General features: G+C 44.4%; 1 protein-coding gene across 1 annotated transcript in view; it reads left to right on the top strand.

Moving 5' to 3' along the window:
• The window catches only part of LOC138952288 (uncharacterized), an 86,002-nt gene that overhangs the window by 10,234 nt on the left and 58,268 nt on the right, over positions 1–17,500 (top strand). The window contains exon 2 of the mRNA XM_070323921.1: positions 17,481–17,500. This exon is cut by the window's right edge and continues 507 nt beyond it. Coding sequence (XP_070180022.1) covers positions 17,481–17,500 — 20 coding nt within the window. The remainder of the gene's footprint in view (positions 1–17,480) is intronic.

The following is a 17,500-nucleotide window of genomic DNA, read 5'->3' as shown; positions in this document are numbered from 1 at the left end:
GTGTATACAGACTGTATACTCTATAATAGTCTCTGGTTCTATGTCATAAAACACAATCGACATAACTGTTACACGACACTTGAGATTGCCACAAGTTCTCAAACGTCGTATAGTTGTGTTCTTTTATTCTACGTCGCCCGTCTTCGCAGCAGCAGAAAACAACTCGTCAAATTGAGTTCGAGGATTTATTCAGCATTCAATACATACAACTGCACATCGTAGCAGATCTCAAAGTAGAAGCTTTTTTAACATTCAAATCGCGCTGGCATATATAGTAAATACTCAATCTCGAGAATATTCCAGACCGAACATGATACAACTACATTATATGCGAACCGCCCATGGACTAGAATGGTGACGTTCTCTGTGACGTACATCAAAAGGTGCCGACGCCCTTAATCCGATCGAACGCCACGAACTCACACTAAAACAGCATGGTAAACAACTTGTTTTGACAGGACTAGAACGTTCACCTGCATTCTCGTCCAAGCATAAATATTGTGTTTACAAAATATAATATCGGTACCTTCCCACAAAGTACAAATAAGTCAACTACATGCAACACACAAAACCGAACCAAAGTTCAGCAACGGTAGCGTTTCCTAACATTACCCCCAACACAAGAAGAAATTTACCTAATTTCTTTCAATCATTGAAACGCTACCTGTACACATACTATGTATACATAACAGATTGAAATCCAGGTATGTACATTAGTCTGTTGGAGAATGAACACAGTTTTACTCACATACTCGGCTGAGAAAATCTGCTCCAACATTATCTGAACCTTTGATCGATTCTACTCGCATATCAAAGTTCTGCAAGTACATCACCCACCTCATGATACGATTATTCACAAACTTCGCAGAGTTCAGGTAGGTGAGGGGTTTGTGATCAGTCTGAAGCACGAATTTCACCCCTTGGAGGTAGAGTTCAAATTTCTTGATTCCCCACACGATGGCTAAACACTCTTTCTCCATGGTCGAGTAGTTCTTCTCGGCTCCTGACAGCTTCTTGCTGGCATAGCTGACCGGAAACGGTTTACCTCCATGTTCTTGCATCAGCATGGCGCCGATCCCTTCGTCCGATGCGTCTGTACGCAAGATGAACTCTTTGGCAGTATCAGGAAGGCGTAGCACCGGGTCTCGTGATATCAGGTCGCGCACGGTCTGGTATGCCTTCTCCTGAGCTGGTCCCCAGAGTATTCGGTTGGGGCATCCTTTTCGGGTCATGTCCGACAAAGGCGCCGTTATGGCGGCGAAGTTTGGAATGAACTCTCTGTAGTACCCAGCCAATCCAAGGAAGGATCGCACCTGCTTCTTGGTTTCAGGACGTGGCGCATTGAGGATCTTGGTAACGTTTTCCAACAAAAGCCCCTTTTGACCTTCCTTCAGTGAATGACCTATGAAGTCAACGTTGTCGGTCCCCAAAATGCACTTGCTGGGTCTCACGGTCAGATTGGCTTTTGTCAGGCGGGAAAACAGTTCCCTCAAAGTCTCCAGATGCTCCGCAAAGGTCTCCGTGTGGACTAGCAGATCATCCCAGTAGTACACAAAATTCTTCATTCCTTTGAGCATTTTTCGCATTCCCCTCTTCAGGGTAGCACCACTGTTCACCATGCCAAAAGGCATCCGCAGGCACTCATACGTTCCGTCTGGAGTTGCAAAGGCGGTCTTTGGTATGTCCTCTTCGCGCACAGGAATTTGCCAATATCCCTTGCTGAGATCGATCTTTGAGAAGATCTTACTGCCAGTCAACCGTCGGAACAGATCAGCCGCTGTCGGCATTGGTTCAGGGTCAAACACGGTGATCTTATTCACTTTCCTGAAGTCAATGCATACCCTGTTTGTACCGTCTTTCTTCTTGACAACAACAACGGGAGATGAGTAAGGGGATGATGACTCACGGATGACCCCCATCTTCAACATGTTGTCGATGTCCTTCTTCAAGGATTCCCGAGCCTGAAACGGGATAGGGTATGGTTTTGAGCGAACAGGAACGTCAGATGTGAGGTGGACTTCATGTTCGACCAAGGACGTAGAGCCTGGAACATCAGAGAACCTATGGGTGAAGTCGCCCATAAAATCATGCAGCTCCTTCTGCTGATCTTCTGTCAGGTCAGGTCCTAGCTTGACGTCATCCACTCCCTCTTTCTTGTGGAGGTCTCCCAACTCCAGTAGTTCCTCACCGTCGAACTCGTCTAGTTCGGCTGGTTCTTCCACACTTGCTGCGACCTGTACTGCTTCCGGAGGTCTCGCGTGCTGGAACACTCGGTACAGGATCTTGGCCTTCACCTCAGAGTGCACAGTGCCTTCGCCCTTAGTCATCTCCTTGACAGGACGACTCCTGTACTTTGTCAAGGTCGAATCAGCTTCCTGTAGCTGAATCAGCTGATTCCTGTCCACGACAGCAGTTGCAGAACTGTTGGTGACCCTGAGTGGCGTAGTTGTTTTGTCCTTCTTCGCCTGGGGTCTGGTCGTCACAGCGCTTACAACCTGCGGCTGGTCGCGGCGATGCACAGTTGCTCTGTCATCTCGTAACAGTTCGCTGATATCTTCATTCGTGAATGGCAGTGGGTCTTCCTCCTCAACAGCAGGCTGAGCTGCGCCCATTCTCCATTCGACATCAGGGTCATCAGGACGTCTTGCACCCCCAATGTTCCCAATTAATAGATCGTACAAGGGCTTCTTCAGGCAGACGGCCTCAACTTCTCCGGTGAAGTATGGAGTATCGATCTGGATTTTTACCACTGGTGCCTTCACGCATTTGCTGTCAGCCATGAGCGTCCACTTGAAGTCACCAGTGAACTTCTCTGTTGGCACCAGATCCTCTTTGACGATGACCCCATTGCAGCCCGAATCTCTGAGAACAGTCACTTCCTGCTTCTCAACAAATCCCTTCGACACGGGCATGTTCGACACTGACACAGCTGCGCTGGCGACGACAGAGATTGACTTGCCATTGGCGAGTAGAAGCTGGCCATCAGAAATACATTCTTCCACGTCCGATGGTGTAGCCACGTGCTCGGCAGCCCTTGGAAGTATGACGCTGCTCGCACATACTTGTTGGTTCGAGCCACTCGTTTGCCTCTTGTTGTCGTAATATCTCCGTCGATGTTCTTGCGCTTTGTCATTGACATGTCCGTTATTTTTCTTTTGGGGACAGTTGGCGACTCGGTGACCCTTGGCATTGCAATGGAAACACGTTATGTTCTGCCCTTCATTGGATGTTGGTGCGGACTCAGTTTGTCCCTTGGCAGGTTGGTTTCCCTGGTTCCCGCTCTTCTGGAAAGGTTTTGATGACTTTGACGTCCCCAGGGTCCTTCCATGAGCAATGAGATAACGCTCAGCAGCATCAGTAATGTCCTTCAAACCCCGCAGTTTTTGCTCTTCCAAGCGGGTCGCCAGGTCCTTCGGGCAGGCATTAAGGAACTGCTCCTTCACGATCAAGTCCCGCAGACTCTCGTATGACTGCTCTTCACCTGATAACTCCACCCACTTCTGCAGGTATGACGACAGGCGCTCCACAAACTGGCTCGGTGTCTCTCCAGACAATGGCTGGCATTCGCGGAAGCGTTGACGGTAGCCCCTTTCAGTGAAGTTGTAGCAACGCAACAGAGCTTCCTTCAGTACATCATAGTCTCTGGCGTCATCATTTGAGAGTCTAGTGTAGACCTCAAGTGCTGCCCCAGTCAAATGTGCGCTGAGTTGAATCGCCCATTCGTCGCGCTGCCATCTAGCACTCTCAGCGAACCTCTCGAATCTTGCAAGGTAGCAGTCGATCTGGTCCTTCCCGTCAGCGAATGCTGGAAGTTTCGGTGCCCTGTGTAACATTTGCTGCTGGTTATCTCTTTGGCGTGGTGCCTCGTGCTTATTTTGAACACGCACCATTTCTGTCTGAAGCTCTAAACGCTTCGTCTCCATTTCTATTTGGAGCTCTAAGCGTTTCAGCTCAATTTGCCTTTCTCTTTCTTCACGCTGCGCTTGTCTTTCTTCACGCTGCGCTTGTCTTTCTTCACGCTCACTCTGCGCTTGTCTTTCTTCACGCTCACGCTGCGCTTGTCTTTCTTCACGCTGCGCCAGGAGTCGTGTCTGGGACTCGACGAACTCCGTCAACTGCTTGCCTTTTAGTCCCAGTTCAATTCCTTTTCCCCAGAACTCAGCCATTCTGGTCTTTTCCGGTGCGTTCGTCTGTATTCTTTCACAGCCCCGAACGTAGACGAATGTAGTCTTCTAAAAGAACACAGTCTCTACTGCACCTCCGATGCTTCTCTCGTCGCTGTTCACCTTCGTAGACGCAGGCTGCCACCCTCCTCGTCTAACGTGACGGCGCACTCTGCTCACGATACGTACACGACGTACCCCAGTCGTATTTCGTAGTATTAATGCACTAGCTCCGCGACGAAGTCCGTCTCGTCCAAACGGCAGCTTACCTCTGTAATCCCGATACACTCCGGCGTCGCTCACCGTACCGAGCTGCGGCGATTACCAAACTCTTCACCAGTCACACCGAATCCACGGTTCCGTAGTCTCAATACTGATCCCTCAGGATACACCCGATTGATGGCTACTTCCTGTGACTGTCTTGACACTGGTTCTTGTTGCTGGAAAACCCTTGGCGTTAAACGTAGATCCTTGGCTTGGCCCCCAATTGTTACACGACACTTGAGATTGCCACAAGTTCTCAAACGTCGTATAGTTGTGTTCTTTTATTCTACGTCGCCCGTCTTCGCAGCAGCAGAAAACAACTCGTCAAATTGAGTTCGAGGATTTATTCAGCATTCAATACATACAACTGCACATCGTAGCAGATCTCAAAGTAGAAGCTTTTTTAACATTCAAATCGCGCTGGCATATATAGTAAATACTCAATCTCGAGAATATTCCAGACCGAACATGATACAACTACATTATATGCGAACCGCCCATGGACTAGAATGGTGACGTTCTCTGTGACGTACATCAAAAGGTGCCGACGCCCTTAATCCGATCGAACGCCACGAACTCACACTAAAACAGCATGGTAAACAACTTGTTTTGACAGGACTAGAACGTTCACCTGCATTCTCGTCCAAGCATAAATATTGTGTTTACAAAATATAATATCGGTACCTTCCCACAAAGTACAAATAAGTCAACTACATGCAACACACAAAACCGAACCAAAGTTCAGCAACGGTAGCGTTTCCTAACAATAACACAATTCATTATTGTTGAGAACAAAACCCAGTACATTAGTTTGTAATTCTACTGTTCACGTCAGTAATCGTTTGCCTTTGTAAACCGTATATCTATATATATACGACTAGTGTCTGTCTGTCTGTCTGTTCGCGATGCACGGCCAAAGTTCTCGGTGGATCTTTTTCAAATTTGGACACCGTATTCAGTTACACCCCGGACACAACCTCATCGATGAGATATTTCAACACGTGCTCTCAGCGCGCAGCGCTGTGCGCGCTGAACCGATTTTGTGTTTTTTTGTCGGGATCCACTACCAGTAACTCTTCCTTATCTTCTCCAGTGTTTTCAGCCGCGATTATCTCCCTTCCTCCGTGTGGCGTCAATCCATATTCCCGTTACTACGTTACTATTTTTAGAAGGTCACTGCACGTTACTATTTTTAGAAGGTCCCCAGTGTTTTGCGCGTTTATCTCCTTTCCTTCATGCCTGGTATTCGGCTCTACTTCTTCCCGGCGAAGCCGGTACCCGGCGAAGCGGGTAATCATCTAGTATATATATATATATATAACAGCTGCTAACAAGCACGAGTAAAGATAATAATTATGACTGCTGAACAAATGAAAACAGTTTTACAGTGCCCGCAAAATTAACCTGAAAGTTTTGTCAGTGTGGCATCTGCTCGCGAACGTCCGCTAAGCAAGAGCGTTCAAACCGTCAAAACAATTGAATCGGACCTTGAATGAAACGGTTCTTCCGATATAAGTATTGTCAATCAAAAACCAGCGAACGGCTAGCACGAACAAAGCTAGTGAATCTGACCTTGAATTATACCGCATTGTTAGTCCAGTATCTGTGAACGGTCAGCACGAACGCTCGAAGAAAACGAATGAGCAATGGATTACTTCAATTGTTCTGCTGACCTTGAAAGTACTCTTCAATTTAAGCACTGTCGGTCTAGCATCAGTGAACGGTTATCACGAGCAGCCGCTGGAACAAAGGTGGTCCAAGTCAGTACATGCAGCTGAGGTACTGTGGTCAACCAATAGGCAACAAAAGAATTTATCCGTCCATCTCAGGCTGCAAGACTGACTAGTGGACATTATCTCTGACCACTCTCAGGTACTGGGTTCGTGTTGGACCCACTCGCCTTTTGTTACTGTTGATGGCCGAGCTGTGGAGGCTGGTGCAACTACTGACAGTGATCGGCGCAGCCACAAGCCTCATTAGTGCTAAACTTTCGGCGACCTTTCTTTGTCCCAGCCATTGAGGGAGACTTCTTTGTTCCACCGAAGCGTGTTACACCCCCGTATATTGGGGGGGGGGGGGGAGAGGGGGGGGGGAGGGGGGGGGGGGGTGGGATTAGGTTTCACTCTGTCTGTTTGCTATTTTTGACGTACTATTCAAGAAACATGGAATAGCGGCCTAACCTATTGATTTATTATAGAACCGATGGGATATTTTTTAACGGAATCAATAGGTCAGGCTATTCCATGTTTCTTGATCGTTACGTCAAAAATTGTATCGGTCAAGTGCCAAGCAAAAATTAAGATTCAATTAGAGACCCAGTTTTCGGATAAGGAAGAGCCATTTAGTAGAGCTCCAGTTCAGGTCACATGTAATTACAGCTAAGCGTCACTCGCTTGACCGGGAAAGCATTCCAAATTTCCTGCACAATTTTTTTTTTAAAGGATTTTGTGTCAGTCAAACTCCTTCCCGTCCTTATTATATATATATATACATATATATATAAATATATGCCACTCGCGACAAAAAAACAACAACTGCACATATGACAATCTATCTAGGATCTGCGTCAGGCAAAAGAAATACCCCCGTGACCCTCTCTCCCAACTGTCAAACAAGAAGGAACAACTTCACGCTACAAAAACTACAAAGAATGTTCACGCCTGAAATTGTTTGTTGATCCCTCAAGTCGAACAACATGTGACACCAGTTCGGTCATAGCTTATTTATCCCAAACTCCGCTGTGGGGCAACTGCCAACTCGAATTATTCGCTGATTTGTCTTTGAGAAAGGAAAACGGCAGTGTGGGGTTCTGTGTTGTCGCCCCTCTTTCACTCTTGCCTGTTAATCCGTTTACAGCGGGGCTCCATCCATTTTTGTTGTCAAACATGGCTTTGTCGTTTGTCAAAAACGTCGGGTTCAAACCCTTTGTCCGCCTGATATATATGCTTATTATTTTAAGCATGAGATCTTCTAGGGGTAATTGCATGGTAGTTAGAGTTACAGAGGAATGGTTTGAAAATAAGGAGGTTTTCCCCCACCCACCCTCCCCATCCAAAGAATGCCTTTGTTGTCAAGAGCAATACATGTCAGTAAAGCTAAAGATAATTGAGTGAAGTAGTGGAGCGGTACGGAATTTTGCCTTTGCTACACCCATCCCTCCGCTCACACCTGACACCCCCCCCCCCCCAACCCTCCCCCTCAGTTCATTAACTTTTTCTCGTAATCATGTGGTGGTGGGTTTTTTTTCGAAAGTCGGACAGTCTGCACATTTATGACTGCCTGGTGTGCATATTCTCATTTAGAATAAAAAAAACAAGTCGCGTAAGGCGAAATAACATTTAGTCAAGCTGTCGAACTCACAGAATGAAACTGAACGCACTGCTTTTTTCACCAAGACCACATACTCGTAGTTTCGTCAGTCCACCGCTCGTGGCAAAGGCAGTGAAAATCGACAAGCCATGCAGAATAGTGCGGTAGTGGTCGCGCTGAGCAGGATAAAACGCTTTTCTGTATGTCTATTCTTTTTAGCTTACTGAGTTTGTTTTTAATCCAAACATATCATATCTATATGTTTTTGGAATTAGGGACCGACAAGGAATAAGATGAAATTGTTTTTAAATCGATTTCGGAAAATTAATTTTAATCATAATTTTCATATTTTTAATTTTCAGAGCTTGTTTGTAATCCAAATATAACATATGTATATGTTTTTGGAATCAAAAAAAGACGAAGAATAAGCTGAAATTATTTTTGGATCGTTTAATAAAAAAATAATTTTAATTACAAGTTTCCGATTTTTAATGACCAAACTCTTTCATTAGTTTTTAAGCCACCAAGCTGAAATGCAATACCAAAGTCCGGCCTTCGTCGAAGATTGCTTTGCCAAAATTTCAATCAATTTGATTGAAAAATGAGGGCGTGACAGTGCCGCCTCAACTTTTACAAAAAGCCGGATATGACGTCATCAAAGGTATCTATCGAAAAAAAGAAAAAAAACTTCCGGGAATATCATTCCCAGGAACTCTCATGTCAAATTTCATAAAGATCGGTCCAGTAGTTTAGTTTAGTCTGAATCGCTCTACACACACACACGCACAGACAGACAGACACACACACACACACGCACAGACTGACAGACACACACACACACACACACACACACACACACACACACACACACACACACACACACACACACACACACACACCACGACCCTCGTCTCGATTCCCCCTCTATGTTAAAACATTTAGTCAAAACTTGACTAAATGTAAAACCAAGAAAGGTAGGTTGTTGGAACGTTTGTTATTGAAAAAACAATACGTTACATTCACAAATATATATCGACCCAACAGTCTTTAAAGTGCACAGACAAACAATGAGTAACAAGAACTTAGCTTGATTCTCATTTAGGCTAAATGAAGATGGGAAACAAAACAAATAGGCCTACAACTCACTGGTGTCATATAAACAGAGCAAGCCAGATAGATCTGGTCGTATAAAGAAGTGTCAAACTAAGGTGTTTAATTTATATGAAATATCAGGTATCGTGGAAGTTATTCCTCTCTACTTGATTTTGTTGAGACTGAGAGTACAGGCTGTGGCGGTAGTGTGGGACGAAAGAAAACTTGTTTGTTTGTTTGTTTTTATCATGGTTATTGTTGTTCCATTGCTAATGTTATTGCTTCTTCATTTCAGTATTTCAAACACTAAAATGAGAGACATTTTAACGATTTTCCATTGACAATAGGTCAAAATTGGTGTTATGCAGGTGCCTGTGCTTCCGTACAAAATATTTCTGCAGCTGTAGCAGACGACACATTTGTGCCAAAAAATCTCGTTTTCTGCAAGCACCGCGAGACCTCGCTCATCTGTTGCCGCTTTGATACAAAACGGGATGGTAGCTTCGTAAATGTTGTGAGCGTGTGAACACTAAAATCGACTGTAAAATTGAAGTGCGTTGAAACGTATCTGTGCAGGACGAACAAACGTTACTATTCCATCTTTTAGGAGGTAAGTTTTCCATTGATCATTATGTCGATTTTGTGATTGAGGTTATGTTGATCGACGTTGTCAAACCTGAGATCGAAAGAAGAGCAGCAGACGGCTTTTGCAAAAAATGTCGTCTGTTCAAGGCTGTCTTTGATTAGCAAACGTAAACATTGGCATTAGCTCAACACGTTTGCATTCCATGGGCTCCAGCTTCCATTATAAAACCGAACAGCCCTTTCTTCACGGTGTTCTGTCATCCGTCTTCACGCGTCCAAGTTGTCAATTTGAAGAAGATGTTTGCTCGGATAACATGAAAATTTCAAAATAAACTCATGTTACAACTTACAACGTACTTCTCTGGCTGCCTTCATTTTGACTCCCTTTTCCGTCAATTCAACTCTTCAAAGAGTGCTCAGCATTAGCATTTTTAGATTGCGTTCTAAGTTTCACTGTTAGGCCTGGTGTGTGTGCGTGTCACCGTGTGTGTGTGTGTGTGTGTGTAAAAGGCCTTCAGTATTTTTTGTCAGGTCAGCAGTTTTATTTTAGACAGCAACGGATGGTGGAATAGAAAGGTGTGCTCGCTCTCTCACAATATCAACTGAACTTCTTCCATAATTTGAGAATCATATGTACGGTGCACGGCTGAAGTTTGAAAAATAAAACACGTGTCTTTTTAAAAAAAATATTTTTTGTAATTATGATTGATCAAGTTGATGTGTTCAATATTATTGTAGATTTGTGTGTGCCCAGCCTAATTGATGTAGTGTGTGGGTGGGGGAGGGTGGGGGGATGTGTGTGTGTGTGTGTCTGTGTGAACCTTCACAGTCATATGTTTACTACATCAGATAAGAAAATGAAGACCCTTAGTTAAAGGCACAGTAAGCCTCCCGTAAACCATCACAGAGCTCCCGGAGCGTCTACATACAGTACAAGCATACTTCCATTTGAACGCTCACCGAACGGGAACATCCTGGCTGCTTTCTGTCGAGCGTGAGAAATTTTCAAAGAATTTATTTTCGTGGACTTGCTCCTCTACAACAATGGCGCCTCGTTTTGGTGCTGGACGGCTGTTATGAATATTCAACTACCGGAAATCACGCCCGGACAGTAAGCCTCCCGTAAACCATCACAGATACTGTCAGGCTTTTACACACAGTACAAACACCCTTCCATTTGAACGCTCACCAAACAGGAACATCCTAGGTGCCCTACGTAAAGAGCGAGCAATTTTTAAAGAATTAATTTTGCAGATTGTCTCGAACACTTTTTGGACCCATCCTGAACTCAGGTCAAAAATGAGTTACTTCCCTTCGGGTCTCATTCTATCGATGTAAACTGGCGATAGCCGTGGATCGATGATTATCAGAATGTTTTTGGACCGTGGTGCGTTTTTGCGCTGGACCTAACTTTTAAAGTCTAAATAATAAATTGACAGCTTGTTACACAAACATTCTTTAATCATAAAAGAATTCTTTTTTCATTAAGACAAGATCAGTACAATTCGAAGTTGTGAAAGTTTGAAAAAAGAAAAGCCCGGAAGCAGGGTCACGCAAGGGTCGTAGCAGACGACGGTTTATGCATATCGCCGTTCCTCTCAACAGTCAAAAGCCATCGCTAGAGTTCTTGTGAACCACAGCCGTTTGTTTCGTGCATGAAAACGTGCTATTGTAGATAAGCTCACATCGAGTCGCATTCAAATGACTAACTGACGACTACATTGTGAAAAAGGGAAACCGGATCACACGGGTTCACGATGGCTCAGGGGTAAGATAAACCACGCAAAAATAAATTCTTTGAAAATTGTTCGCTCTTTTCGGAGGGCACCTAGGATGTTCTCAATCGGTGAGTGTTTAAATGAAAGGGTGTTTGTACTGTGTGTAAAATCCTGACCGTATCTGTGATGGTTTACGGGAGGCTTACTGTGCCTTTAAATAGTTTAAACAGTCATGTTAGCAATGGCTAGCATTATCAGTGTCTGGAGCTGACAGATGTATCTTTTTCTAACACTTTCTGGGAGATTGAATGTTGATTAGGATAATAATGTTATATTTGAATACCGCCTGTACAGACCGCTTTCCTTGATGATGACATACGTCTCTTCTTCAAATTACCTGTCCAGGGTAACTGATGAGTTTGCCTTAGCCAGGTGTCTGTGACTGTATTATTGGGAAGTTTATGTTCAGTCCGTGTCGCAGCGGAAACAAAATGTAGAATGGAGCATGTTGATGTATGATATATATACTTTCTTAATTTTAAATCTTCTGTTAATTAGTTAAAAGATTTAAGAATGTTTCCGCCTTTTCCCAGCAGTAATTGTCGCCTCTCTTTACCCATACGGATTGAAAACAGAATCCTGAATGTTTGTTGTGGGGAAACAGTAGCCGTTGGATGTGTGTACGTGTGCTGACAAGTGCTGAACATAATCATCTCCGCATTCGATACTTGCTGTCATATAATATGCCACCCACTAAACTGCTAATAACTTTACTTCGCCGATCACATGCATGTGGGAGTTATTTGTATTTTAGAGGGGTTGATTTTTTTGTGGGGGTCACCTTGTACATCACCCAGTGTCAAGCCAGCAGATGTTATAGTTATACCTGGGATTCCATGTTGTTTTCTTCTATTACTGCGTGGATAATGGGGTGGGCAGGTAAGCCGACGAAGAACACAACGCTCTGACGACAGACATAAGGAACCACAGACACTTTCTCTCATCGTCTCCAGTCAGGGAATTGCTGCTAAGGGTACACATGATGCGTGTTTGCCTGAGTCAGTGAAAGGCACAGTCCTTCATGTGAAAACAATGCCACTCACCGTCATCGATCTGGCCAAATATGGGGTAAAACCACCCCGCCATTTGGACACGTGACATACCAACCGTCAACTGCCTGGTGCTCTGTGTGCAGAGTGGGATTTGTTTTAATGAATTGATTTCTTAAAGGCAGAGTAAGCCTCCCGTAAACCATCACAGATACGGTCAGGCTTTTACACACAGTACAAACACCCTTTCATTTAAACACTCACCAATTGAGAACATCCTAGGTGCCCTCCGTAAAGAGCGAACAATTTTCAAAGACTTTATTTTTGCGTGGTTTATCTTACCCCTGAGCCATCGTGAACCCGTGTGATCCAGTTTTCCCCCTTTTCACAATGCAGTCGTCATAGTTAGTCATTTGAATGCGACTCGACGTGAGCTTATCTAAAATAGCACGTTTTTTATGCACGAAACAACGGCTGTGGTTCACAAGAACTCTAGCGATGGATTTTGACTGTTGAGAGGAACGGCGATTTGCACTGATAAACCGGGCCGTCGTCTGCTACGACCCTTGCGTGACCCTGCTTCCGGGCTTTTCTTTTTTTAAACTTTCACAACTTCGAATTGTTCTGATCTTGTCTTGATGAAAAACGAATTCTTTTATGATTAAAGAATGTTTGTGTAACAAGCTGTCAATTTATTATTTAGATTTTAAAAGTTAGGTCTAGCACCAAAACGAGGCGCCATTGTTGTAGAGGAGCAAGTCCACGAAAATAAATTCTTGGAAAATGTCTCACGCTCGACAGAAAGCAGCCAGGATGTTCCCGTTCGGTGAGCGTTCAAATGGAAGTATGCTTGTACTGTATTTAGACGCTCGGGGAGCTCTGTGATGGTTTACGGGAGGCTTACTGTGCCTTTAACGCTCAGTGGGGCTTCTTATGACATTCATTCCGAGAAGAAGAAAACATCTGCATAGAAAGCAACCACGGTTTTGATTTTTGGTGTCCTTTGAGAGAGATGATCTTATTCCATTTAAAAGCCCGGGCAGATCTTAGGTGGTGAGCTAACCTGTTTTCAGGGTAAGCATTGTACGTGGTCAAGGCACGGTCATCGAAGGCAGAGCTTTATACGTTAATTTCATTGTCAAGTTTACCCATCGACCACTGAGACAGCCGTTTGGTTGGACTCTTTCTGACAGTGGACGTTGGAATAATACCGCAGTGGTCAATTATAGTCAGGTGCTGGTTTGATAACGCCCAGTCAACTACTTACTGATAATGTCATTTCAGGACCACAACTGACCGAGCAAAACGATAGTCGTTCTTGCATCACACTGAGTTACCCAAATTAGACAGAAACCGTGGACAAAAAAAGAAGCACCACTGTTGCGTTTTGCTAGTACGGTACAAAGTTATACAAAGATTGGTTTAACAGCCTGGGCTGGGTAATTGTGATTCATGATTGAATGCAAACGCTGACTTTGCTGCGGTAAACGTCTTTGAACGGAATTGGTCCGGTAAGTTTTGGTTCAATAATTCTCCAGTAACCGAAAGGTAAGAAAGAGGAGAGACAGAGAGATTAAGGCAGGGAAGACACCGACCGCAACATCGCTTCGGAAATAACTATGTTCAAGAAGGACGAACACTTTTTAGCTACTGATAGTTGGGCGTGAAAAACATCAGCGAGATTAAATAGAAAGCACTGGTGGAGGGACCCCGGTACCAGTGATGAAAAAAACCGACCCAGAAACCAAGGCCGATATGGGTAGGTGCACATACACGCATCTTATCTGCAGGTAGAATCATTCTACCAGTCTGTATGCTGATTTCAGACACGCACCCCTCACCCATACACGGTTGTCTTTCGCCTGCTTGTGGTTTTTATCTGAGGATGTCTGGAGAACTCATCACCGAGGAACCCCGTTCAGTCCGTTTGTCGATAAGAATGTTCATGGAGCAGTTATGATTTGAATTTGAAATATTCGACTTTGCCGTTTACACTGAATTGATTGTGCGTGTTCTGTTTTTCTGCCTTTGACTGCCGGTTTAGAGATGAAGGGGGAGAGAGATAGACTGTGTGTGTGTGTGTGTGTGTGTGTGTGTGTGTGTGTGTGTGTGTGTGCCACAGTGTGTGTGCCACGGTGTGTGTGTGGGGGGGGGACGTGTGTGTGTGTGTGCCACGGTATGTGTGTGTGTGTGTGGGGGGGGGACATGTGTACCGGTGTGTGTGTGTGTCAGTGTGTGTGTGTGTCAGTGTGTGGTGTGTGTGTGTCAATGTGTGTGTGTGTCAGTGTGTGTGTGTGTGTGTGTGTGTGTGTGTGAGAGAGAGGGAGAGAGTTAGAGAGAGTTGAGTAAAGCTTATCTTTCCGAGTTACGCCAGGTAGAACTTCTTGAGTCTGAAACCTTTTAGCTTACTTTAATTCTTGCTTGCTTCTTTCTTTGTTCGTGTTGTACGGTGTTCTTCCATCTTTTGTTCACATCTTAGTTTGGTCTTGTCTTGGCAGATCCCACCTCATCGTGATCGTTTCTCTCCTTCTCTTTTACGAAAGAAAATTGTCTGCGTCCGTCTGTTATTTTTCTGGTAGTATTTGTAGGCACTTTCCCCCTTGTACACCCCGCTCTTTAGGCTATGTTAACCGTTCGCCTCCGGTTTATTTTCCTGCTTTGTGTCCAGGTCTAAACAGTCTTGTCTTCTCAAGATGGTTCCTGCTCCGAAAGTTTATCGTTTGCTTTTCGTCTTTTTACATTTAGTCAAGTTTTGACTAAATGTTTTAACATAGAGGGGGAATCGAGACGAGGGTCATGGTGTATGTGTGTATGTGTGTATGTGTGTGTGTGTGTGTGTGTGTGTAGAGCGATTCAGACTAAACTACTGGACCGATCTTTATGAAATTTGACAGAGTTCCTGGGTATGAAATCCCCGAACGTTTTTTTCATTTTTTTCGATGAATGTCTTTGATGACGTCATATCCGGCCTTTCGTAAAAGTTGAGGCGGCACTGTCACACCCTCATTTTTCAACCAAATTGGTTGAAATTTTGGCCAAGCAATCTTCGACAAAGGCCGGACTTCGGTATTGCATTTCAGCTTGGTGGCTTAAAAGTTAATTAATGACTTTGGTCATTAAAAATCTGAAAATTGTAAAAAAAATTATTTATTTATAAAACGATCCAAATTTACGTTCATCTTATTCTTCATCATTTTCTGATTCCAAAAACATATAAATATGTTATATTTGGATTAAAAACAAGCTCTGAAAATTAAATATATAAAAATTATTATCAACATTTTTTTTTCGAAATCAATTTAAAAACACTTTCATCTTATTCCTTGTCGGTTCCTGATTCCAAAAACATATAGATATGATATGTTTGGATTAAAAACACGCTCAGAAATTTAAAACGAAGAGAGGTACAGTAAAGCGTGCTATGAAGCACAGCGCAACCGCTACCGCGTCAAACAGGCTCGTCACTTTCACTGCCTTTTGCACTAGCGGCGGACTACGTTCAGTTTCATTCTGTGAGTTCCACAGCTTGACTAAATGTAGTAATTTTGCCTTACGCGACTTGTTTCCTTTTCTCGTGGCACTTGCTGTCCGCTTACTTATCTTTTGTTTACACCAGAACTCACTCCAGCAGGTCTAGAATGGCCCAGAGGAAAAGTAAAGTGTGGCTTTCAGTACTTTTACAGTACCCCAGAAGACCGAGTTAGTTTATAATTATACTATTTCCACGGCTACCTTTTTTTGTCCCTTCTAGTATATTTACTGTCTAGACAGCCAAGCTTGCCACTGGAACTGGCTCTTGTCTTCGTATCTTTGGCAAACTGTTTTCTGTAGGAAGTAGGCGGGGAACAAAACCTGACGGGAAGATCACTTTTCGGGCTGGCACCCGAGAGTACTGAAAGACTGTTGGCTCTGGCACTAATCACAATGCATCTCGCATGATGCGCTCACTCTCTATGGGTCGCTAGACGCTACAACGTCTTCAGTAGTTAGTCTCAACCGCAAAGCCTGAAGAATAACGTCTGTTCTGGGCGTTCCCTTTTTACGTTCAGTTTGGTTGTTGCACCAGCATCGATTCACACGTGTCTGTAAATCTACGCCGGAATACCTGTGTGCATAATTATTGTGTGTGTGTGAAAAGTTTCAGTTTTCTGTGGTTGCTGAAACTTGATTTGGGCGACAAAACACATTATTACTGTGCATCTTTTGACGTCTAATACAGAACCTACTATTTAGAGTGAAGACAGGCCGTTGTCGTTGGATTTGGAAATCAGTGTGATGAAGTTGAAGTACGTTATTGGTTCAACCTAAACCTGACATTAGCTCTAAATCAGACTTTTTTAAGTGGCGGGTAGGTATCAGAAAGAGGTTTCTGAAACCGTCAGAATTATTTCAGGTTTGTCACTTTGTGATCAGCTGGAAGCACTGAGGAACGTTTTGTCAGTCCTAGCAGTTCGACATTGTCACCCGTGGACACTGAGTAGACAAGAAGAAAAAGACAGTGCAATAGCCTTTGAATGACAACCTTTCAGTCAGTGTTAACGCCGGCTAAAACAGGCAGGAATCGAAACAATCACTGAATCAGCTAACAGTGACTCCTTTAAAATAACAATCTGCACGGCGCACGTGCCCGCAGTGAAAATCTGATGGAGCAGTTTCCTGAATGAACTTTGAATTTCAAACTGACACAGCCAGGCTAAATTAAACGTCCGCCAACGGTGTGCGTCCCCGGCGCGGCACCCCAGACGCAGCAGGCTTCCAAGATAACATGATAGCAAAACAGAGTGTGTTGGGGCCGGAAGAACATCACTTGGCAAGCGAACACGAGGAAAAAACTTGTTGCGTGCGGATGTAAGAGAAACTGATGCCAGAATATTTTTGTAATCTCGGCAGCACAGCCTGGTAAAATGCCACGGTACTAGTTGTTAGGTAAGAGAAAGAAGCAGCAGACTCAGAATGGGGGTGCCAAATCAGACAGAACTAGACCTCAGTTATTCCCTCTCGGAAACAGACGGCGGCGGTGCCGGTGATGATAGCAACAACATTTCCAACTCGCCTGGAAATAGAGTCAAACCACCGCCATCCCCACCCGACTCGGCAATCGGCAAGAGACTCAAACCACCACCGTTATCCTCCGATACCCGCTCGAATGGAAATAGATCCGCCGCTTGGCCCCCTCCGTCCCCGCCCAAGCAAACGTTGCCCAAATCATCCCCCAGAGTTCCCCCAACGGCCACGTTCACTGTGAAAGAGACAACCAAGTTTGATTGTGGAGACACTGTAGAAATGTGGTTCATGTGCAGGTTGTTCGCCCCACGTCGGC

This window comes from Littorina saxatilis, linkage group LG17, assembly GCF_037325665.1.
Source record: "Littorina saxatilis isolate snail1 linkage group LG17, US_GU_Lsax_2.0, whole genome shotgun sequence".
Classification (NCBI taxonomy): domain Eukaryota; kingdom Metazoa; phylum Mollusca; class Gastropoda; order Littorinimorpha; family Littorinidae; genus Littorina; species Littorina saxatilis.
Note: the sequence above shows the minus strand (reverse complement) of the source record. Positions and strands in the feature narration are given on the sequence as shown.